A 23346-nucleotide genomic window follows, 5' to 3' on the forward strand; every position below is an offset into this window, starting at 1 on the left:
CGCCCCAGAGCGAGAGGGGGGTCAGTGAGGAGCCCCAGAGTGAGGGGGGGCAGCAAGGAGCCCCAGGAGTAAAGAGGAGGGCCAAGACATAACAGGGCCCAGGTCAAACCATGTCAGCACCATCAGCGAGGCTTGGGCTGCAGTGTAGGGGAGGAAAAGGAGCCGCAGGCAGTGCCCCCTGTCACCAGGGTGCGAAAAATGGGCAGCCTCCCGCTGATTACAACAATCTACTAATCAAGTAAGATCAAAGCGTGGCAGGCAAGTAAGCAGGCGGTTGGCCCATTACAGGCGGGCGAAGCCACTCCCTGAAAGGCTTCAATAGTGATACTTCTGTCACAGGCAGCTTTTGACTCCCTCAGGGAACTGATAGGCAGGATCCCCTGGGAGGCCAGTCTGAGAGGGAAAGGAATTCAAGACATCTGGTTGTATTTTAAGGAAACCTTACTGAGGGCACAGGAACAAACCAGGAAGTTTAGCAAATATGGCAGGTGGCCAACTTAGCTCGGCATAGAACTCTTCAGTGAGCTCAAAGACAAAAAGGGAGCTTACAAGAAGTGGAAGCTGGGACAGATGACTAGGGAAGAGTATAAGAATATTGCCTGGGCATACAGGGATGAAATCAGGAAGGCCAAAGCACAAGTGGAATTGCAGCTAGCAAAGGACATGAAGTATAACACAAAAGGTCACTACAAATATGTTAGGAACAAGAGGAAGGTCAGGGAAAGTGTGGGTTCCTTACTGAATGGGGGAGACAACTTTGTGACACATGATAAGGAAAAGGCTGAAGTACACAATGCCTTTTTTACTTCTCTTCACAGGCTAGATCATATCCCAGGCTACTGCATCGGGCAGCACAGTTTGGGGAGGTGAGCATCCCTCAGTAGTGAAAGAACAGGTTAGAAACTGTTGAGAAAAACTGGACATGTACAAGTCCATGGGGCTGAATGCAATGCATCTGAGGATGATGAGGGAGTTGGCTGATGTGCTTGTAGAGCCACTGTCAAGTTATCTTTAAAACATCTTGGTGATCAGGGGTGGTCTCGGATGATTGGAAAAGGACAAATAGTGCCCATCTTTAAAAAAAGGGAAGAAGGAGGATCCGGGAAACTACAGACCAGTCAGCCTCTCCTCAATCCCCAGAAAAATCATGGAGCAGGTCCTCAAAGAAGCCATTTCTATGCACTTGGAGGAGAAGAAGGTGATTAAGAACAGTCAGCATGGATTCACGCCTGACCAACCTGCTTGCCTTCTCTGATGAGATAACTGGCATTGGGTGCATCTACACATTCATTACTGTGCAGTAGTTACTTTGCATTTAGTTTAGTACTTGCCTAATGAAGTATTAACTAAATGCACAGTAACTGTAATTACTGCACATTTGGTTTAGTACCTCCCTAATGGGTAGTTACCGTGCATTTAGTTCAGTACGGGGCAGGCAAAATATGTCCTGCGGGCCACATCCAGCCTGCCAGGCCATTTTATCTGGCCTGTGGGGCCCCTAAAAAATTTAGAAAATTAATATTTATCTGTCCCTGGCTGCCAGTCAGGTGGCCCTCGATGGCTTGCCAAAACTCAGTAACTGACCCTCCACCTGAAATAATTGCCCAGCCCTGGCTCTATCTGAAGCCCAGTCTTTGCTGGGCTCCGTTGTGCCAGTGCTTGCTCCTTGGCTTTAGATTTCACCATACACCGGCACCAAATGGGCCCTTCTTTTGGGGCCACTCTGTCACAGTGTCCCTGCACTAAAAAATTGTAGTGGGGGGATTTGATAGCAGTCTTCAACTACCTCAAGGGTGGTTCCAAAGAGGATGGAGCTAGACTGTTCTCAGTGGTGGCAAATAACAGAACAAGGAGCAACGGTCTCAAGCTGCAGCAAGGGAAGCTTAGTTTGGATATTAGGAAACACCTTCCACTAGGAGGGTGGTGAAGCACTGGAACAGGTTACCTAGAGAGGTGGTGGAATCTCCATCTTTGGATGTTTATAAGAAATGGCTTGACAAAGCCCTAACTAGAATGATCTAGTTGGAGATAGTCCTGCTTTAAGCAGGGGGTTGGACTAGATGACTTCCTGAGGTCCCTTCCAACCCTAATTTTCTATGATTCTATACTCAGATCTTACATATTCCAGCAATTACATGACTGGGATCACTATATGTCTCACTTGCTATTTGCCTACTATGAGGTGTTGCAAGAATCCACAAGATTCTACAGTTCTCCCCATTCAAACTCTTACATGGGCAAAGGGTACAAAGGCCTCTAGACTTAGTGAGGGATGAATAGAAGGGAAAGACTCTTTCCAAGGAAGAGTCAGTGGCAGAGTATGTCTTGCAATTCCGAGACAGACAGTAGTAGTTAACAGGAATAGCCAGAAAGCATTTAGCTGCTTAGGCCAAGCAGAAAGTTTGGTGTGACTGGAGGGCTAGGGCCCAAACTTAAGCTATGGGAGATTGAGTGCTAGTCTTGATCCCAGAGAGACAGAACAAACCATAGTGTGGGAAGGACTGTCTCATGTCAAACATAAACTCTTAGATGTGACACACATGGTGGAGTTATGTAACTGCAACTACAACCATTGTTTATCATGTAAATAAAGTGAAACCTTACTATTACCAGGCTGATGTAATCCTTATCTTTTGTTGAAGATATGGGAGGGGAGGCAAAAGACTGAGGTATGGAGTGGAAGGGCAAAGGGGTAGGTCATAGTACTGTAAGGAGGTGGTAATCTCTCTGGAACTAAGGGACAGCCGGTCAGGAAGTGCTTGCTGCCTATGTTCTCCTGTTCTCCAGTTGGTCAAGATGAGTTAAAAGTGCCCATCACCAAATAAATACAGGGAGCCATCTACTTTTATTCACCCTAGCTAGGTGTATTCTGGGGGATCTAGGAAAGCCACTAGAAGAGGAGATCCACAAAATGCTGGGCATAGGCATCTTTAAACAATCTCTAAGCCCATGATCTTCCTCAGTGGTATTGGTTCCAGAGCCAGATGTAGGGGGTGGGATCTGATTCTGTGTAGTTTACAGAAAATTGAGCTCATCATGGAGTTGGATATATACCTTATGCCCCAGATGGATGAGCTCCTTGATAAGATTGGGGCAGTAAAGTATATTTGCTGAATATGGAGTATTGGCACATCCCTTTAGAGGAATAGGCCCAAACAAAATTGGCCATTGTGACTTCAAAGGGACTCTGTGTGTTCCTTATTCTTCCCTTTGGGGTGAAGACTGCCCCTGCAACCTTCGTTAGGCTGGTAGATGCTAAAAGAACTGGGTGATTTTGCAGTTGGATATATTGATGTCATTACTGTCGGCCAAAAGTGGGAGGAATATCTAATACACCTAGCAAGGATCTTACAGAAATGCCAGGTAGGAATGGCACAGGTGAAATACCTGGAACATTGGGTAGACAGGAAGGTTCTCCTCACAGGAAGGAACAAGAAATGCACTGCAATTGGGTTTCCAACCCTCCAGTGCAGCCTGCACTTTTCTAGACTCTGGCAGCTCTGAGGATGGGACACTGTGCCCAAGTTCTCCTTCAACCCCTGGGCTTCTCTCACAGGCCTGCCTTTCCCCAGAATGGCTCCTTCAAAGCAGGCTTCATCTGCCTTTAGCACATGATCTCTGGGGAGCCATGTTCCCCTTTCCAGAATGACTGCCTCCAGAGAGGGCTTCATTTACCTGCAGCACATGGTCTCCCAGGAGCTGGCTGCCCCACCTGCCTGCCTGAGTTTACCCTGGGACCTTGTTCTCTCAAGTAAGGTGATTTCATTGTTCATTACACTTGAAGCAGGATGACAAGGGAATGTTGCAGCCTGTGGTTTACATAAGGAAAAATGTTACTCAGGAAAAGGAATTAGGCAGTCCTGGGACTTACAACAAAATTCATTCCTGAAAACGAGGTCTTAAGTTGAAACATCGTAACTCTGAACTGATTTTCCCATAGGAAACAATGTTATAAATGGGGGATTCGTTCCTGAACCAATGCCCAATACCCTATTTTCACCAAAAATAACCCAGCATTTTGTACTCAATTAATTACAGTTGAGTAATATAGCTACGTTAATGTATTTACATTGTAAATACCAATCATATGGACTTGGAAGGACTTCTTTTGGGTGACTTTGCTGTACTTTTTGAAGGGCTCTCGGCTGGAGTTTTTGAAGAGCTCTTGGCTGGAGTCTTCTCAGGAGTCCTGGCTGCAGGTTTTTCTGGAGTCTCGTCTGCTTCCTTAAAGAAAGTGTCCAAGGAAGTTTGGATAGATGCTCTCCAGGGAGATGAGCGATGCAGGTAACTCATTCACTGGTGTGGTGTTTGTCAGTTTCTAAACGTTGTAAGTCAAGGACTGCCTGTATGCCACAGTCAAAAATGGGCTATGCAATTGTTTGCACCTTCAGGGAACTGCAACCACATCTGTATGGCCAACATTTTACAGTGTCTAGGGGCCACCGATTTCTTCACTGAAGTGGTTACAGCATGAAGGGACAGAAAGAATTCAAAGCTGATGGCATCTGTTGTTGCAAGTCTACGACCTGAATTGAAACCGTAAGGGGAAAGTACAGCCAGGTTGCAGATGCTGTCAAGAAAGACTGTTTAAGAAATGAACATGGCCTGGTGCGGCCGCGGAGAGACAATGCCTCTTGCGTTCGTGTTGGAGGGCACCTCTGATGGCTACCTGGTTGAACTGTTGGTTGGGATGTTGTGTGGAAGGTATGTTATTCGGATGGCTTGCGGTGGGGAAGGAGTTAACGGCTGGATGACAGAGGGGCTGGGTGCACTCTGGCCCCCGGACGGTGCTGAAAGAGCCTTTCCTGCAACCTCGGCCTCCTTCTAGGAGCTGGGGGAGGAGGCGCTATAAGCCGAGGAGCCGGTGAGTGCCGCAGCCGGGATCCAGCAGGGAGCGCTGCGGCTGGGCGGGCTGGAGCCAAGGGGAACTGGCCAACGGCAGAGAAGCCGGGAGCTCCGGGGAGGCTCGCTGCAGGATCCTGCCTGGCGAGGGAAGCTGCAGCCGGGCCGGGCGCGGGTTGCTCCCCCAGGCGCTGAGCCGGCTTCTCTCAGCGGTGCTCTGAGCGCGGGCTCCGCCCCGGCGGGCAGCGTTCCTTGGGTCTGTTGCCCCGGCTACACCGCGCCCGCCCCGATTGGCTGTGTCGGAAGAGTGGCAGCGTTCCCTGTCCGCGCGAACCAATCCGCTCCGGGGCCCTGCGGCGGGGCGGGATGAGAAGGCGGTAGAAAGTCCGGGCGGTTGCCGGGCAACGGGAGACGCGCCGGGAGCGGCAGCTCGGCCTCTTGAGAGTGGGTGAGCGCTGCTCGCCGCCCTCTCCGGCGCCCCGGGCTCCTGCCGCTGCGCCGCCGGCCGTGATCCAGGGCCCGGCCGGCAGGGCTGAGGCGGCGGCCCCGGGGCTGTGGCACCCACCGGCTGCCGCGGCGCTGCCCTGCGGGACCCCTGCCTCCCTCACCCGCCCTTCTCGTGTACAGCGCTCAGCCAAGCAGCTCCTCGGGTCCTCCCAAAGTCCTGCTGCTGCTGTACTGACTGCTGTAGGAAGGTTAGTGCCGACACGAGATGCTTCTGCGCAGGCTCTTAAGTATCCCCTCCCCCCCCACCTTTTTTCTTTTTTTGTAAGTAATATCTGACCACTCACAACTGTCCAACAAAATGAATTGCCCTTTTCCAGCTCTCCTATTCTGACTTTTGTTGCTTAACTTGTAGGACACGATGTCTAAGAAGCTCTTTTTGCCTCCTTTGCCTGCATCCTCATCTTCTGCTGAGAATGGCAGAAATGCTGAATGCTCCACTGGGCAACATCCTGCTTCAAGCGCTCCTGCCAATAAGCTGAGGGAAAGACTTGTCTGTTCGGCTCCAAAGGTGTCAGTGCCAAATCCTCAGGCTCTTAGATTTGTACATAACACAAAGGCGCAAGAAAGAACAAGAAAGAGGCAGCAGCCCATAAAACTGGAACCTTTGGTATGTTTGGGAGAGAAGTGGTTTTAAATGGATCTGCAGCGTATGCCTTTGCATTTACAGTCCCACAGTTGTTTTTCTGGTCCCTCTAACAGTGCAGTGAATTGCAGAGCCAGAGTTTTGGCTACTTAGTTTAATTAAAGTCAGTGAAGCTATATATATATCTTTATACTAATAGTGGACATAGGCTGCAGGTTTTTCTAGGTGTACCAAGAAATAATGTGATGGGGCCTGGGGAAATGGCATTTCTTTTTCATTTTTAAAGCAGTAATTCCACATGGTGTAAAAGAAAATGCTGATTACCAAAGCATTTTCAGTCCGAATTCAAATGCTCATGTGAAGAAAGCTGTTGTTTTACCTTGCACTTCATTTAAAATGAACAGTGAATTACCATGTCGAGATCACTGTCTGCTACAAAAGCACGCTCCTTGTAGAATATTAATAATTTATTTTCCACACACATGTATTGTGTATGGGACTGTAACAGGACTCATGTAATGGGTGGCAGTGAAGCCCCCTGGTGCCCACGTGACTTCTGCCCCACTCCTGCTTCTCAGGGTGCCCTTAGTTTTTTCTTCTCGCCTGCCAAGCCTTGATGGAATCATTTTATTGTAAAAGAGTCCCAAAGCAAGCTATAGCTTGTTTGGCCTGCTGGTCCCTCCCTTACCCAGCTGACCCCATCAGTGCCTTGGCCCAGTTGCCTTATGGCTGTTTGTGGCCTCTACACCTGTAGCCATGTCCATTTCTTGCAGATGTTACTTTAAATTGTTCTCTGGGTCTGTTGGTACCATCTGTTAACCAACCATTCCACCTAGCCTGCTGAGCCCCTGGCCCTGGCAGGGCTCTTTTTACCCTGGGCCCCTGGCTCTAGTCTGGCTTCTGTCCATTTTAGGCTTCAGACCCTTTCTAGGCTTTAGCCCCCTTGCCTTGAGCCTGCCCTGGCTTCAGCCTTCCTCTGGATTTAGCTTCCCTATTGTGGCCTTAGCCCTCCACACTCTGGGCTCCTGGCCGCCCGTACAGCTGCTGTGCCTCTATCCTAGCCCTGAGCCTTCTACGTTCTTGGCCCTAGGCCAGGCTGCTTCCATGGCACCAGTGTCCTGCCCTTGGGGTCCCTGACCCCAGGCCAGATAACTCCCACTGGCATTGGCACTCCCAGCCATGGCCTGCACCAGCCCACAGCTGGGGCCCCTAGCCCCAGGGACTGGGGTCAGGGACTCCAGGCTAGGGCTGCTTGACAGTGAGTACCCCACCATGCACACCCCCCATGGCCTTCCCCCATAGCCACCACTCAGTCCTCTGGCTCTTAATCAGAATATAAATGCAAGCCTGTTGGTTGTATAACAAAACTTCTTCCTATGCTGGGTTACTGCAAACATTAAGTCCCCCGTAGCTCTTTCCTTGCAGCTTTTGGGGACAGCTTGGGTGCCAGTCAGTCCCTTTCCTACAGCCATCTTGCTCAGAGCCTTGTCACCCTACTACCTGCAGAACCAGACTGACTGTCTGGTCTCAGGCACTGGCCTTATGTGTCTACAAAGCCCCACCCCTTCCTGTCAGCTGACTGTTCAGTCACCACAGGGCAATTGCATTTTGGCCTAATGACTAGCCTGCCTTCCTCTGCTGCAGCTCAGCTGTCTGTCCCTTAGCTGCTTAGTATGGAGCAACTAGCCCCAGGGCACCCTCTCCGCAAGTGGTAGCTTCTACCCTGTTGTTTCTGAGCTGCCTGCTTTCTGGCAGCAACCCCCTGGAATAGTCACTTCCCCAGTGGTGGCTCCTATTCCAGCTGTTACTCCCCTGCTTGCCTCTCAGTAGCTGGCCCTTGCTCAGCTGCTAGTCGCACCCAGTAGACTTAGTTTCCTGCTGCATCAAAGTAACTAGAGCCTCTCACTCTCTGTTATAGGAACTATAGAAATGATTTGTATGTAGTTTATATTTTTGCACATTGAGTAGTATGAAAAATACAATTATAACAAGTGCATAGAACATTTTCAAGACCATTATATATGTAACTAGCCAATTGCTTGTTAAGAATGACCAGGGTGATGGGGGGTGCAGGTGGGGACAGAGGCCTGCGTCTGGCCCCACGTTCCCCTCACCTTCCACCCTCTGTCCCAGTGCACTCAGGTGCCCTGCGCCTGAGACCGGAGACTGCTCTGGGGAGACCCCTAGTGGCAGAAAGGGGGAGGCTCAGCTGCCAGTCACCAGGGCTCCACAGGTGCTGGTTGTCAGGGCAACTGGTAAAACCAGCTGACCAGGAAGGGGCAGGGCTTAGCCCTTCTTAAGCCCAGGTAGGAGGCCAGTCCCTCTCCAGCGGCTGTGGGAGTAGGGACTTAGCTCGGACAGACAGAGGGGAGGACTCTGGCCGTGAGAGCATCCCCCCGTTGCTGCTGAGGTTGGGGGAGCCCTCCTTCCCCCCCACTCCCTCACTCTCTAGTAGGAAGTAGATTTTTGTTTGACTGGACAGTCTAGTTTTTATGTTGTAACCCAGGGGCTTTATGTTTACTGTTTTGACCAGAGGACTGGGCGAGCTTATTAAGGGTGGAGGAGGCCTCATAGGAGCTCCACGGTAGCGTGGGGTCTCCTGGTGCCAGAGAGGGCGCAGCTTTGTTTGGGGGTGCAATTGGCCCCAGCCCCGAGAGAGAAGGGGGTGGTGAGGAGCCCTGAGAGAGAAGGGGAGGTCCAAAACATAACAAGGCCCTGGCCAAACCACATCAACTCCATCTGTGAGGCTTGGGCTGTGGTGTAGGGGAGGAAAAGGAGCCGCAGGTAGCGCCCCCCGTCACCGGGGCGTGGAAAAATGGGCAGCCTCCCGCTGATTACAACCATCTTCTAATCAAGTAAGATCAAGGCATGGCAGGTGAGTAAGCAGGCGGTTGGCCCATTACAGGAGGGAAAGGTTCCGATATTGATACTCCTGTCACACCCTCCCTGCCACTGTTTCAGGGCTGGGCCAAGCTGAGCCCGGTGCTCCCTCCTCTGCCACAGTTTTGGAGCCAGGCACGCCCCTGCCACCATTTTGGGGCTGGGCCTACTTCCTCCCCATCTACCTGGCCCGCGTCTGCCTGCCTTCCCTCCCCATGAATGACAGGGGGCGCCAACGGAGTGCTGCCACTCAGCACCCTGTGCTGGCACTGCATCCACTGCTGGCCTTGTCCCCTGCTCTGTTCACTCCATCTCCACTGCCGGGAGCAGGGCAGGGGTTGGGGGGGGCACAAGGCCCCTTCCCCTGCTCCTTCCCCTCTGTCCCCACTGTCATGGCAGCATCTGGGCCTGCTCTTCCCCCATGCTGCAGTGGGCATGGGCCTGTTCCCTGCCTCCCTCATGCCACCGCCATGGATCCAGCCCTGTTCTCCACTCCCCTCACGCTGCCACTGCCTCCTTCATAAAGCAAGGCATGGGGGGGAGGGCTGAGGCTAGTTGTGCTGGCCTTGGCTCCCCCTGCCCCCTCTGTCCCTGCTGTCATGGTGGCGCTCTGCTGTGGCACCACCACCACTTGCAGTCTGACCACTCTTGGAGCACTCTGATTGGCTGCTGAGACAGCCAATCAAAATGCGAATAAAGCGTTAGGGACAGCCAGACTAAGGCTTTTATAATATTAGAATGTCTTTATATTATAGTTTTATTTTTATCCTTTATAATTTAAGGTGACCTGGAATTTCAGATGACCTCCCAATTATTAGATTCTACTCATAGAAAATTATAAATGTGTTTTAATTTTCCATATCTAGCATCTAGTTGTTGGATGGCCTCTTAATCCCTGCCCCCACCCCCAAACCACTGCCACAGAGAAAGTAGTATCAGGGAAAGCAGCGACTGGAAAGCAGGCAGCCTGCCCCACACCCCTTGTTGTGTTTCCCACCCACTCCTCTCCCTGTTGCTGCTTGGCCCCCTGGGCCTACCTCCTTGCTACCTGTTATCCCCCTCCCCAGTGCCTTCTGCTCTGCCACGTGTCCCCCTCTGGTGCTTCCCCCCGCCCCTACTTACCTTTGCAGTTGCTCTGGTTCTGTTTCTGCTGGGTTCATGGAGCACCTGGCCATGCCAGGCAGTAGCAGTGGCTCAGGCTCTGACCTCCAGCCCTGGTCAGGGTCAGGGCTGGAGTAGCAGCAGCTGCCCCTACTGCTCTGTGTGTCCCTTCCCCCTCTCCCTGCTCTGTGCATCCCTTTTCCCCGTACCCTTCCCCCACACTGTCTCTTTCCCTGCACTCCCCCACTGCCCTTTCCCCTGTGCTCCTCCCAACACTGTACACTCCTTCTCATTGCCACCCTTCCGCTTGCAGGGCACACTCCCTTTCCTGTACATTTTCCCTGTGTTCCCCCTTGCTCCTCTTTCATTTTCTGTCCCTGTGCTCTGCCTGTTCCTTTCCCCATTCCCCTTCCCCTGAGCCTTTTCCCTATGCCCCCCTTGCTCTGCGCATCCTTTCCCCCACACTCCTCTTATCATTCTTTTTCTCATGCTCCTCCCTGTACTGTGTACCCCTTTCCCCTGTGCTCCCCTACACCATGTACACCCTACTTGCTACATGAACCACCCTGACCCAGTCCAGAGCCACAGCAGCTACTTGGGGGGCGGGGGGGGGAAATCTTGTCTTAGATTCAAGTAAATATGATAACTGCTTTTTTTATTGGTACTCACATTCAAGGTGTGTGATATATTTTTAAAAGTATATGTTAATATATTTCTAAATAGAAATCACTCTAAATTTCAGTGTGATATCCAGATAAATATTTGTTGTCGCATCTAATGAATGGATTGTGTAGAATCTGAGGGCCTGTAGATCCATAATACAGATCTTTACCACTGGGGCTGAGAGAGATTGTTAGCAATTTCTATTACCCTCTGTTTGAAGCAACTGATAGGGAAGGATGTGGCTCACATCTTGCCAGTGGCTTACACACTGTTTGCTACATAACAGAGAAATATTCAGTCTGCATGCTTGGCTTGCTTCTGGCACTGGAGTGAAATGGTCTAATAATTTAAGATGGCCTGACTAAGAACATCTGTCACATTCTGTCATTCTGAAATTAACGGTGACTGAAGTGTATGGAACTGGGGTCTGCCATATTATAGACCTATGGACAGTTTGGTGGCTTGATGTATGCTCGTTATGCTGTTTTACCATTCTTTGAGTGTACAAAAGTAGCAGTACAATGAGAGTTCACGGCACACGGGCAATTTAGGGCTAGTGTAGGGACAACTGCATGACTGGGGCATTCTAGATGTGGGAAGGGAAGTGACTAAGCATTCCCCACTCCCCTGTTCTTGTGCTATGGAAAAGACTGTGTAATGAGATCAGCTGCACTAGTTGGCGGAGCAGCTCTGAATCTCGGAGGGGGATAGGTTTAAAAGTAAATTTTGTCCCCTTCTCCTATAGTCTGCCTTCTTTTCTGTGCCTGGAGGACAAAATGTGGATTCTTAGTTTTAATCCCAGCGTACTCAAAAATGACCTTGTGCAAAAACTCAGTTACACTTTTCATAAGGGGGAAATGATGCTTAGTCATTCTTCAAAGAGGGAGGCGTAAGGCATAGCTCAGTCAGAGCTCTGATGTACCCAAGATTATTAACAGCATTCAGAGAAAGAGCTGAGACCACATTGTTTCGTCCTGAAGTTCAATATACCTGAGGGTGAAACATAGAAGAACTCTTGCTAAACCAATCAAGGAGAAGGGGAGCTATGGAAGAATGCTGGAGCTGCAGTCTAAGAGAGAGGGAGCACTCATTCCCAGTGGGTGTAGAGCCTTCCCCTCTGCTCCCAGTCAGTTTATCTGTTGTTTTCTTCATGGCCAAAGGTGTGGTGCTGTTACTGTTGCTGCATTCTTCCTCTGTTCTAGACTCAACAATTACACCTCCTCCCACCTTTCCTTATGGGTCATGTTTTTCTGAAATGCCTCATTATTTGTCATGCTCTCTCTAGTTTGTCTGTATCTGTCTTAAAATATGTTGTTCAAAACTGCACACAGTGTTCTAGCTGAGGTCTCAGCAGTGCTGAGTAGGGTGGAATAATTACTTCCCTTATACTACGTAGACAGGCCTGGTGATGCATTCCAGAATGAGATTTGCACATTTTTTTTTGCAACTGCATCACATTGTTGACTCATACTTAGTTTGATCCACTATAACCTGCAGCTACTTTTCTGCCATAATGTAGCCTAGCTATTGCACCCTTCGTAATTGTGTATTTGACTTTTCCTTCCTAAATGACTTCCGTTGGAGAATTAGAATTACCCGGAAGTAGTTTTGTTCTTCATTTAATTGTATAAAAAAGTATGCAATTTAAAATGTTTATTACTTCAGATAAGTCTTCATTTACCTTTCATTTTAACGTTTTCCCTTCCCTTCCCTTCCCTTGAGCCTGTGCTTAAGGTGTATCAGCATAATAAGCAACCTGAATACATCTATCAGAAGAACAAAGAGCATTTATTAGCTTGTGGATTGCTACAGCCTTCAGCAGATAAAAGAAAATGGTCTGCACCTGTGGCATCTTTGACTCCTTTAGCTGAGCTTCCAGAGGATTTCAGAGAAAAGCAGGTATCAAATAATTACTGAAATAATTGACTGTTATGGACCCACCCACAGTTTCTTATTCTTGTATTGAAAACGGCAAAGTTTGGCCACAAGTAAGGAATGCCAGCTGAAGGTCTTTAATATGAACTATGGTAATTTAAAGTGACTTACTGGGCAGAGACATTTTTGAGAGACAACATATGACAGAAGGAATTGTGATTTTCTTTGAAGGGATGGAACATGAGGGGTTTCACAGGGGCAAGGGACATGTCAGCAAGAAAGACATCTCTGTATTATACCTTCCCTTGGTGCCTTCTAGTATTTATGGAGAGATCTGTAGGTCTTTAAACAGGGTAATGTTTCCTGTGGGCTGGACAGTGTCCCAAAGTGTGGCAGGTCCTTTGACTGCGTTCCACAAATTTCTTGAAATCCCAGTACAGTTTTATCTTTATAGATTTACTTGAAAATTGGAGATGGGGAAATTAAAAATTAGGTCTAGAAAATTACTAGAATTAGATCTAGAATATTAGACCTCTGTCTAATAATTAGCAGAGGTGGATCTGTGGGGGAGAGGCAGGCACAGTGGAGCAATCACACCCCACTTCCATAGTGTGGGTCAGGTGCTGTCGCCTCCCAGTTCCCTGCGATCCCAGATCCTGAGTTCCATGGGGGAGTCCAAGGTACAGCTGGAGCCTCAGGCTGTCTTGAGATGCCAAGGGAGATTAGTTGAGGAAGGTGGGACCCATTCATTTCCCCTGTTGTCCTTGGCTGACTGGGCCTAAGGGAAATCCTAGGGCTACTTCTGCCTGTTGGTAGGGGAACAATTAATGCCTAATTAGGATAGCTCATTAAGGGCTGACCCTTCAGTCCCACTACCAATAGGGGTGGCCTTTTGGCCCCGGACCCATTAATGAATGGAACATGACATATCTGTCACCACCAGCCCACCCAGCAATTAGTCTGTGAATTGCTTAATTAGGACCCACACATGGATAATCAATTAAATGAATGATAACGGTTTATCAAATATACAAATAGCAATCAACAAGTAAGTAATATCAACACTAAACAGTACTCACACACTCTTATCAATAATACCCTTTACACTTAACTATACTATTCTACCTACATCTATCTAAGTATAATATATCTATCTATAACTATCTGTCTATTCCTTACACCATTATTATCAAGGTACAGAGAGGAATAAACTTTATTAAGAAAGGGAAGGGAGATCTTTATTAAACTCCAGCTGATGCAGCCTCTGAGATCCAGAGGGCTGTCCACCTCACAGGTCCACTCTGAGCTGGCAATGGCTTACCTTCCACTTATTAAACAGGAGTCACTTATCCTAATACAGAACAGATGGAGAGGAGGGAGGCGGAGCAGGGTGGTACTTACAACAATGGCGCAAAGGGCTGCTACAAGTGTACCCGGAGGGAGAAAGGTTCCGGGGAGCCAACCCTAATTGCCTCTGCTGTGGAGTCTGCTGAAGGGAAGCAAGAAGCTGGAGATCCTTGAGTCACTGAAGTATTAGATGGCACACTTCCACTGAGCACCGCATACTCCTTCTCACTCTTCATCTTTGACTGGCTTAGGTACTCAGGCCCATGCTGACACCAATCACGCCCTCACACTTTCTCACTATCTATCAATTGGACACCATCAGTTAATCTCCACCACACTCTCAGTCACGCACAAATCAAGCCCACACCAGGCAGTCCCACACACATGCCTCAAGCATTCTCAGAAAAACCCACTTGAGCACTGCTCACACATACCCTTTTATATGGAATGTGTGCAGGGCACTTTAGTTCTGCGCTCAATACTAAAATGTGCACACAACAATACTTTCAGGTGGCTGACATCATCTTAACAGGGGTAAGGTCAACTGCAATTCAGACTGTGACCTTAGAGAGTCAGGCTGGGTACCATGAGCGCTCTCTCTCTCTCTCTTTCAGATGTAGACCTGAATTTCTATAGCAACACTGCCCACCCAAACTGGGGGCTGCCAGGAGTAGATGTAACAGGCTTGGGAACAGTGGGCAGAACCCTGTTATTTTCCCCTCTAGTACATTTTATCTGCCATCCCAGGTGCTTAAGCTGCTGGGACTGGGTACAGGAGGTGTGACAGTGGTGGGCGATTTCCCCCTTCCACCACCTGGTCTGGCTAGTGAGTGACACACCAGGGGACTGAGCAAGGAGCAGGCTCTGGAAGCAGGAACTCTGCCACTGTCTCCAGCCATGCCTAGCACCCTGAGCTGCCACTCATAGAAGCCCCTGGCTGCAGCAGGACAGAAGTGGCTTTGGGGCTGCCCCCCACCTGGATTAGCTGGAGACAGTCATGGCAGCAGAGAGATCCGTGCTGAGAAGGGGAGGGGAGCAGAAAGGAGGGCAGCAGGGGGGAGGGGAGGGAAGGGGGTACCCAGAGGCAGGATTGGGAGTCTTACTTGTATTGGGGACTCAAAATAGTTTTGAGAACTGCTGCTGTGGTGAGGCCTGTCCCCTGCAGGGCGTAGGGGAGGGGTGAGATCAGAGACAATCACAGCAGGGTGTGGGGCCTGGGGCAAAGCAGCCTGTGCGGAGCCCCCCTCCCTGTCCCACGGCACACTTACACTGGGGAGTGAAAGCGCTGGCACACCGGACGTGGCATGAGGGGCGGCCAGAACTTCTGGCTAAGTGGCAGGGCAGGTTAAATTTCAAACATGGCAGCCATGGGATCTCCACCTGGCTCTGTGTCCCCCAAAGCATGGGGCCCAGGGCAGGTCTCCCGATTTGTGCCCTTCTAGGGACAGCCCTGGGTGCAATGCAACCATCCCTGCAATGCCAGTGGTAACTCCTGCATTCCACCTTTTGAATTCCTAGATCTGCCCATGGCTATCAGGTGAGGAACTGTTAGTTCTGTATAGGCTGCGAACTCTGTTTAGGCTTTAACAATAGGAGAGACTATTTCACTTGTTCTGTTCAGGGCTGTGACTTTACAAGCATCTCTGCTGTGAGTGATGTCATACAATACTCTGTGTCTTCTTTAATGAACGCTTTTCTTTTCCTGCTCCTCTAAATAATTTGCCTGGGCTTTGTTTTTGTATTCAAGTATTAATTTACCTCAAATTCATTTGAATTTGAAAAATTACAGGAAAGGATCATATTTTTAATGTTCACCAAAACAATTGGCTATATTTTCTGTATTTTTTCAAGCTGATTTCATATTTTGCTTTTATTTTAAGGTACAGTTGCAAACTACCAGTAGAGTGCTAATGCCTACTCCTCCCAAACAGCCTCGGACTACTCTAAAACCAACTGCCTGTAAATCCTCCTCCCCTTCACCTTCTTATGCTTATGAGGATATAGAAGATGTAATTAAAGCCAACATCACCGATCCTCTGGAAATTATTAAAATCATATGCGAAAACAAAAATCTTGGATTCCTTTACGTGACTCCTGCAGTGCCTAGGTCCTCAGTTGAATATGATGCATTTAACTTGAAGTGAGTTACATTTTTTCAAGCCATTTATTTGGTTTATGTATCCAAACGTATTGTTCAAGATTATAATGAGTATGAAGCAGTGTTTAATGTGTACTCTACATCTACTTTTTATATTTCCAAATTGCTTTGTAATTATTACCTAAAAGAACATTAGTCTTGACGTGTGTTTTAGTGCTTAATTTTCCTCTTTATATTTTAAAGTTCAAACTTTTAGAAACAATATTGTGAAAGTGTTGCTTGTTTTAAAAGATCACTTTATCATTTTAAAATATAATTATAATAGAATACAAAGAGAAAACTAGGATTATGTTCCTTAAACAATATCAGCATAATATAGTAAGATATTGCTTAAACAGGTGTTCTCCTGTTGCAGGAGAGTTGTGATCCACAGGCCTATAAAGTGCATATTTTAATGAGTATCCTGTCCATAGGTAATGGTTTACATATTGTGTTGGATTCTTGGATGGTGTAAATTGGTGTAGCTCCATTGATTTCAAGGGGTTCTTTGCTTTGTGTGCCCCCAGATCTGTGCGAGGTGGGGTGGCTGGGGCCAGGGCTGCACCGGGCTGTGCTCCAAGTGGGTGGCAGGTGCTACAGTGAATTTTTGGGTGGCTGCATCCACCCTATAGCCCCTGCTACACTGCCCACCCCGCCTTGATCTAGGGGCACACCTTCCCCCATGCCCTCCTGCCACTCATCCAGCTGGAGCAGGATGGGCACAGGGCAGAGCTACTGTGCTACCTCTAGACGAGTGGCGCATAGTGGCAGGAGCTCCCCCCCCCCCGTGCCCCCTGGACAAGCTGTGGCTTTGAGGGCATGGATTGGGGGGTTATTCCCAGACTGGGGTGGGTCTGGATGGCAGAGTGGGGCCTATGGCGGGGGGCTGCAGCCTCCAGAAAATTTGGCATAGACCCCACTGCCTGCCCTGAGTGCAGTCCGGTGCAGCCCTGGCCCTGTCCACCCCACCCCAATCCAGGGACACCCCCGCCCATGCCCTCCCAAACTAGTGCCAGGAGCAGTGGTGGGAACCACTGGTTGAGCCGCCAGATGAGCAGTGCACAGTGGCAGGAACCACCATCCCCCTCCCCCACCTGCCCGGCTCTGGCTGGGCAGTCCCAGACCCTCCCTCACTGCAGAAGGCATTGATCTGCCCCCCCATGCCCCTTCCCTTCCCCCTCACCTTCCACCACTTACCAGCTGCCTGCAGTATCATTCTAAAGTAAAGGCGAAACCTACATCGAAACGAGTTGTGAATTTATAAACATCGTAAGTGACGTTTGTCACAACTCAAAGTCATAAGTCAAGGACTGCCTGTATATGACATAACCACATCTCCCACATCTAAGTGGTTCATTACTTGATCATAGAAGGAGATGAGGTTGGTCAGATGCAACCTGCCCACAATGAGGCCATGTTGGCTATTCTTCAACATCACGCCTTCTGTCAGTCTCTCACAAATGGACTAGATAGTTTTTTTCCAAACTTTTACGTGGTATTGAGGTTAAACTGACTGGACTGGCCTATAGTTTTCCAGATCCTCCCTCCTCCCTTTCTTAAAGATTGGCACCACACTGGCCCTTTTCCAGTCTTCTGGGATCTCTCCCAAGCACCATGGGTCTTTAAATACTTTTTCCAGTGGTCCTGCAATGACTCCAGCCAGTTCCCTCAGAACTTTCCAGTGTAGTTCATCCAGTCCTGCTGACCTGAAGCCATTCAGTCACTCTAAGTGGTCCCTCACTGGTTTGACACTGACCATTGGTTGGCAATCACCCCCCTCCCCCTGCCTTGCATCCATCCAGTATCTGGCTATGTGGGCAAACACCATTTGCATGCAGTATCACTGATGCAAGATATTCATTAAAGAGTTCAGCTTTCTCCTGACTGTCTGTTATCAGCTGTCCCATCCCATTCTGCAGGGGCCCCACATTTCCCTTGGTCTTCTTCCTGCTCCCTATATACCTAAAGAAGGACTTCTTACTGTCTTCAATTTTGGTTGCCAACCTCATCTTGGTCTCCACCCTTGCCTTCCTTATCTTCTCCCTACAAATATGGGCTGTACTTGTATATTTCTTCTTGGCAACTACCTCTTATTTCCACTGTCCATAAGCCTCTTTTTCTTTTTTAAGCACTCCTTGGCTTCTCTAGTAAGCAGCAGAGGGCACATCTGTAAGCAGCTAATATGTCCATGTAACAAAATTCTGATGAACCTTATCAAAATATAAGCCTGGAACAATTGAAAACCATTTATCTCTTTGGATACCATCTTCAGTGTTGGGTTGGGTCAGATCCCATAAACAAACTCATCATTGGATAGGAAATTAATATATGGCATTGACAATGTGCAGGCTTTCCATGAAGAAGCATAAGGGGAAGCATACATGGTCTTCTGTTGAATTCCAAAGGAATGTTACATTTCTAGTAGCTAAATAGTCATTGAGACTTGGGAGAAAAAAAAAAAGAGAATTCCAGCCACTGACAATGGCCTTTGCTAACTAGCCAAATCTTTAAACCACAACTCCTGCACAAATGAGATTGTCGAAGGAAAGCAAACCTCTTGTTTCTGGCAGATCAGATACAAGGATTGTAGGCCAGATCTTTTGCAACTATTCTTCCAGGACACAATTCTTCAGGATATTGGATGTACTGTCTTACCCAGCAGAGTACTTGGATTGCATTCAGTGCTAACAAAAAGTGGTACTATGTATAAAGAATGTTTACAGAACCCTATCCCCTCCTCCCACCCTTCCCATTTTTCCCACATTTGGAGTATTGGGTATCAAAGGATCCAGAAATGCTCTGAATAGTTATTTTAGGGAGGCTGTTGTAACCTAGGCTGCAGCCATCCCTTTGTCTTCTGAAAATTTGCAGTGATGTAATGAAGTTGGGAACTTGTACATAAAAGTGGAAACTGAAAAGAACAGTATTTGCCTAGCAGGTTTGTCTGGAAATTCTATAAGATAGGTGGGAATTCATTTGTATCTTGTTAAAGTCAGTTTCATGTTTATTTTTAGAATTGTCAGTTATGACTGCATCAACAAGAATGATTATTACACCATTAGCCAGAAAGCAGTTATCCACACATGCAATGGAGAAGTTGAATTCTTGCCACTAGATCGCTGGGAACAAGAATATTTATATCACAAAACATTTACCAAGATTCCTATATTTGCTATCTTTTGCAAACTGAAGTCATTTACTGAGTGGAGGAAAAATGTCTGCTCCAAGAAAATCCGTGGGTGCCGTAAAGCTCTGCAAGAGAACTTGTTCATCCTTAATGCAGTATGTATTTGCTAATGATGAAGGAAGCAGAAACTAATGTAATTGTTTTAAAGGAACAGTTGAATTCTCCTGAAATGTACACATTGGAGTTCTCATTTCTAGCTGTTAGGAATACTATACTGTAGTGTCAGATATGCAAGTAGATTAACATTTCATTGTTTTCTGGAAATTATCCATCTAAACTTCTTCTGATATTAGTTTTTAGCTTTTATTTGGAAATTTGTTCTTGTTCTTTGGCAGTCCTTGCGACCTGCTGTGCTTAATGTCCAGGAAATGTGCTACCGAATCAGTGACATGGGACTTTGTCGTATTGAGAAAGGTTACACGTACACTCTAGAGGAATTTAGAAATGTTCAGGTCAAACAGTTGGATGAGGTAAATAACTTTCATTTGTTACAAATTAGAAGTTTCTTACATGATCTTGTAGACATTAGGTTACGTGGTTCCTAAAATGTATGATAATTTTCAGGTGGCGAGCCGTCTTTCAGAATTCAGAGAGCTAGCAAAGGAAGTTGTCAGAAGTGCATGTCAAACTGCCCTGCTTGAATTTGGATTCACTCCTGATGATTATTCTTATAGAAGACAGAGTGCAGGTACAAATGGAAAAAACTGTTAGGAAATGGCTTCTGGATGTGTAGATTTTTTTGGTTCTGTATTTTGCCCTTGAGGTCAGGCCATTGAACTCTTCTTTGGTGAGTTTAGTATATTTCTGTCAACCTGATAGGAAGCTTGTTATGTGCTGATACACAGTATAGATTTTATTGCTGAAAAGATGCATTTTATTAACATTCTCTTCTTCCATGTCAATTTAGAATTCTTTCTATTATAAATATTAACTAACCATTCCCAAATCACTTCAAGTCTTAGAACTCGCATTCAAACTTGATTGTCTAGTTCAGAGCTTCATAAAGAGATGAAGCCAACCTTTTCCACAAGTGGAGAAACATGGACTTATTTTAATCTTCAGAGACTGCAAGCTCCATTAATAAAGGCTGTTTTTGAAAAAGCTTGACACCTTAACCTTTTTGATATTTGATTTTGGGTCCATCCATCCATTCTAAAAAAGCAGTAGATTGATTGATTACTCTTAGCACATACTGATCAAGGGCCAAGCTTACCATATAGTTAAGTGATTTTTAAGGCCTTGGAGTGAGAAAAGCACTGTAGCATGTGCTTAACTTTAAATGTGTGAGACGTTCACTTGAAATTAATGGATCTTTTTACATTCTTCAGCACTTTATTGGGTAGTATTAGGAAGGGTCAGACTATACTGTACCTGCAATATGTTCTGGCATAAGCATTCCCAACATGCCTTGGCCATCTGCTCCTGCTTTCACACTCCAAACTTAGAAACACACTGAGGAAGCCTCTCTGGGGTCCTCCTTAGGGGCTGCTTTCAAACACACCAAGGGCTGTTATCTCAAGATTGACTGAACAGGATGTCCTTTCAGGGCATGTCCCCACAAGTGGGAATGTGCGTTTCTCCAGGGACAAGTAGCAGCAGCACACCTTGTGCTGCCTGGCACATTACCCCAGGTGGGGTAGGGGAAGCTGGGGCCAGCAACTTTGTTGGCTTCAGCAGCCTTACCTGGGATCCTGGGGGTCTCTGGGAGCTGTAGCTGCAGTGATTCTGCAGCAGGGATCCTGGTCAGTAGCCAGAGCATGACATTGGCTGACCGGGCTCTGGTTTGGGGTGGCACACACTGTCACCACATGTGCTGTCCTGCTTTTTTTAGGCTGGGATCTCTCAGGGTCAAAAAACACACCCACGGTGCAAAGTAGCAGCATGGGAAATGCCTGCATGTGTAGTATATGGTGCTGCAGATGGGCCTGTGGCACCACATACTGCATGTCTGCATTCATCTGGATGTGTCCTTAGTGTCTTCACTGGTTTATTTCTGGGTTTGGAGTATGGAAGCAGGAGAGAGTGGGCAGGGTGTGCTTGGGAGTGTTCTTGCTAAGGCACGCTTCTACTGTAGAATGAACATATGCAAAAAGAACCTGAACAATTGTTGGAGGCTGTTAATATTTTAAATGTGGCCTCTGCTGTATTCAAGCAAAATGAATATATACCAAAGAAGGTGCACTCATGACTGTATTCCTATTTTTATTTTAAAACCAAATATGTGTATTTATATATTTAAAGCATAATCTATTTCAAAAAGACTTGCACAGTCTTCTGGGCCCTCTGTATAGTTTATTTTGTTTGATTTAGTTTTGTCTTTAGTTTTTTTTTTCTTATAAAAAACCCACTAGGCCTTTGTTTCTGGTTTAGATCAGATAGAACCACTTGAGCAATGCTTTTACAGAGTTCTAGAATTTCCAGTTACACACCTGTTGTTACAGTGTTCATAGTATTTTCATTAACATAGGTTTGTATATTTCCCAATGCAGACCAGATTTCTGTGGCAACTGGATTAGCAACTTCAACTATGCTTATTCTTCCTCATTTTGAAAGAGAATTATATGGCGAATCAACTGATAAAATGACCTACACAGAACAAGCCAGCAAAAGGTCTCATTGTAGAAGGCTAACCTGGTTAGTAGCTGCTGTTCTCGTGCTCTCTTTTTAAATAATTTCGTAACAGTTTAAGTGCAGTGTTCCTTACAGTCACTATATTGGTATGTAGTGGGCTCGCCAGAAGGAAATAAAATTTTCATGCCAGATCAGGGCATCTATGAATTAGTCTATTCCTTAGCAAAGGCTAAATATCTCATGTTTCAGTTCATATTGGTGCTTACCAAAGAATATATGAGATAAAATAATGAGTCAGTAGAAATAAACAACACCCTTCTAATGTCCCTGGCTAGTTTTGCAGTACAAATAAGGGAAAATTCTGTCTTGATCTCTGTGAGTGATCGGTTAAGAACCAAAAACACAAGGTTAAGAATATTATTACCTTTGTCTTTAGTTATAGAACAATAAAGATAGCTTTCTTGTGCATCATTACTTTTTATTATGTTATTCTATGAAGCATTCAGGGACTGTATTCTCTGTTCTGCAACATTATTAGCTGGGATGTCTGTTTTAAGTAGCCTGGAATTAGCTGGGATGTCTGTTTTAAGTAGCCTGGAATAAGAAAACTGTATATCCTTAAGGTAGTATGTATGCACATAATTACATTGTAGGTGTTTAAGGTTTTTTCAAGCAATGTTTCCAGGTAGACTTGCATTATTGTTCCATGTCTTCCCTGCAGAGGACTATGGGTGAGATTCTTTGTTATGTCTCCAGTCCTCTAATGTGGCTATGGTGGTTATAAACTATCTTTGTGTTCCTCTGATCTTGGGCTCCCCAAATGGATTGTGGGGCCCCAGTGCCAATTATTTCTAAGGACTACTTAAGATACAGAAGCTTTGCAGAGCCATAGCACCACCTTAAATCTCCAGTCTGCAGCTCTGCTCTTTAGATTCCCCACTTACTCCTAGGGGTATGTTAATGCTGGAATTTGTCAGGGTGTCGTGAGGAGGCAGCTCTGTGCCTTTCTTGCCCCATGCCTGCACAGGGGAAACCTGCCTCTGGTAGGGTGCCTTTGTGGTCTACAGGGAGCAGATTGAAGGTGGGGGTTTCACCCCATTACTATCTGCCATGAATTCTGAGACCTCAGATTTCAACAGATGGTAAGGAAATAGTCTAACCTTCAAAAGTCTGAATCTAGTTGTCCTGCACTAGAGTCCCTCCATTGACTCCCCACCCTACCCGTACAGCTCTCTGTGATTCCTTTCCTCTCTTCAACATGTGCTCCACAAATCATGATTTTTCACTATTCCATTTATGTTGTCTTCTCTGGCATGGGTCTTTTATCACTGTCTGATATCTTCTGGGGACTTCTCTCTAGCTCAGAGCATCATAATTTTTCTGATCTGCTCCTAGGCATTGCAGCTATACATTTTTTCCTTACGGAAAGCTTTTGGAAATGCCACAACTTAGTGCATAGTATGCGCCAGTGGCTCTGAAGCTTCCCGAAGTCATGGAACTCTTCCATGCCACTTTTGTTGCAGAACCCCTCCCCTTATTTTAAAGACTGATCTGGAGCCAGGCAACCTGGCCAAACAGTGGTGGCACACCATCTCCCAGTCCGCTCCACCATTATCCCCAAACATTTTGCAGAACCCCTTATACCTATCACAG

At 47.0% G+C, this 23346-nt stretch overlaps 1 protein-coding gene across 1 annotated transcript in view; it reads left to right on the forward strand.

Moving 5' to 3' along the window:
• Positions 1 to 5351: 5351 nt before the first annotated feature.
• Positions 5352 to 23346, forward strand: part of DNAH6 (dynein axonemal heavy chain 6) — a 244646-nt gene continuing 226651 nt past the window's right edge. The window contains exons 1-8 of the mRNA XM_019555221.1: positions 5352 to 5537; positions 5702 to 5956; positions 12299 to 12475; positions 15679 to 15938; positions 18950 to 19217; positions 19458 to 19592; positions 19687 to 19810; positions 21612 to 21756. Coding sequence (XP_019410766.1) covers positions 5708 to 5956; positions 12299 to 12475; positions 15679 to 15938; positions 18950 to 19217; positions 19458 to 19592; positions 19687 to 19810; positions 21612 to 21756 — 1358 coding nt within the window. The 5' untranslated portion in view covers positions 5352 to 5537; positions 5702 to 5707. The remainder of the gene's footprint in view (positions 5538 to 5701; positions 5957 to 12298; positions 12476 to 15678; positions 15939 to 18949; positions 19218 to 19457; positions 19593 to 19686; positions 19811 to 21611; positions 21757 to 23346) is intronic.

The sequence above is a fragment of the Crocodylus porosus genome, unplaced genomic scaffold (genome assembly GCF_001723895.1).
Source record: "Crocodylus porosus isolate Cpor-Errol unplaced genomic scaffold, CroPor_comp1, whole genome shotgun sequence".
NCBI lineage: Eukaryota > Metazoa > Chordata > Crocodylia > Crocodylidae > Crocodylus > Crocodylus porosus.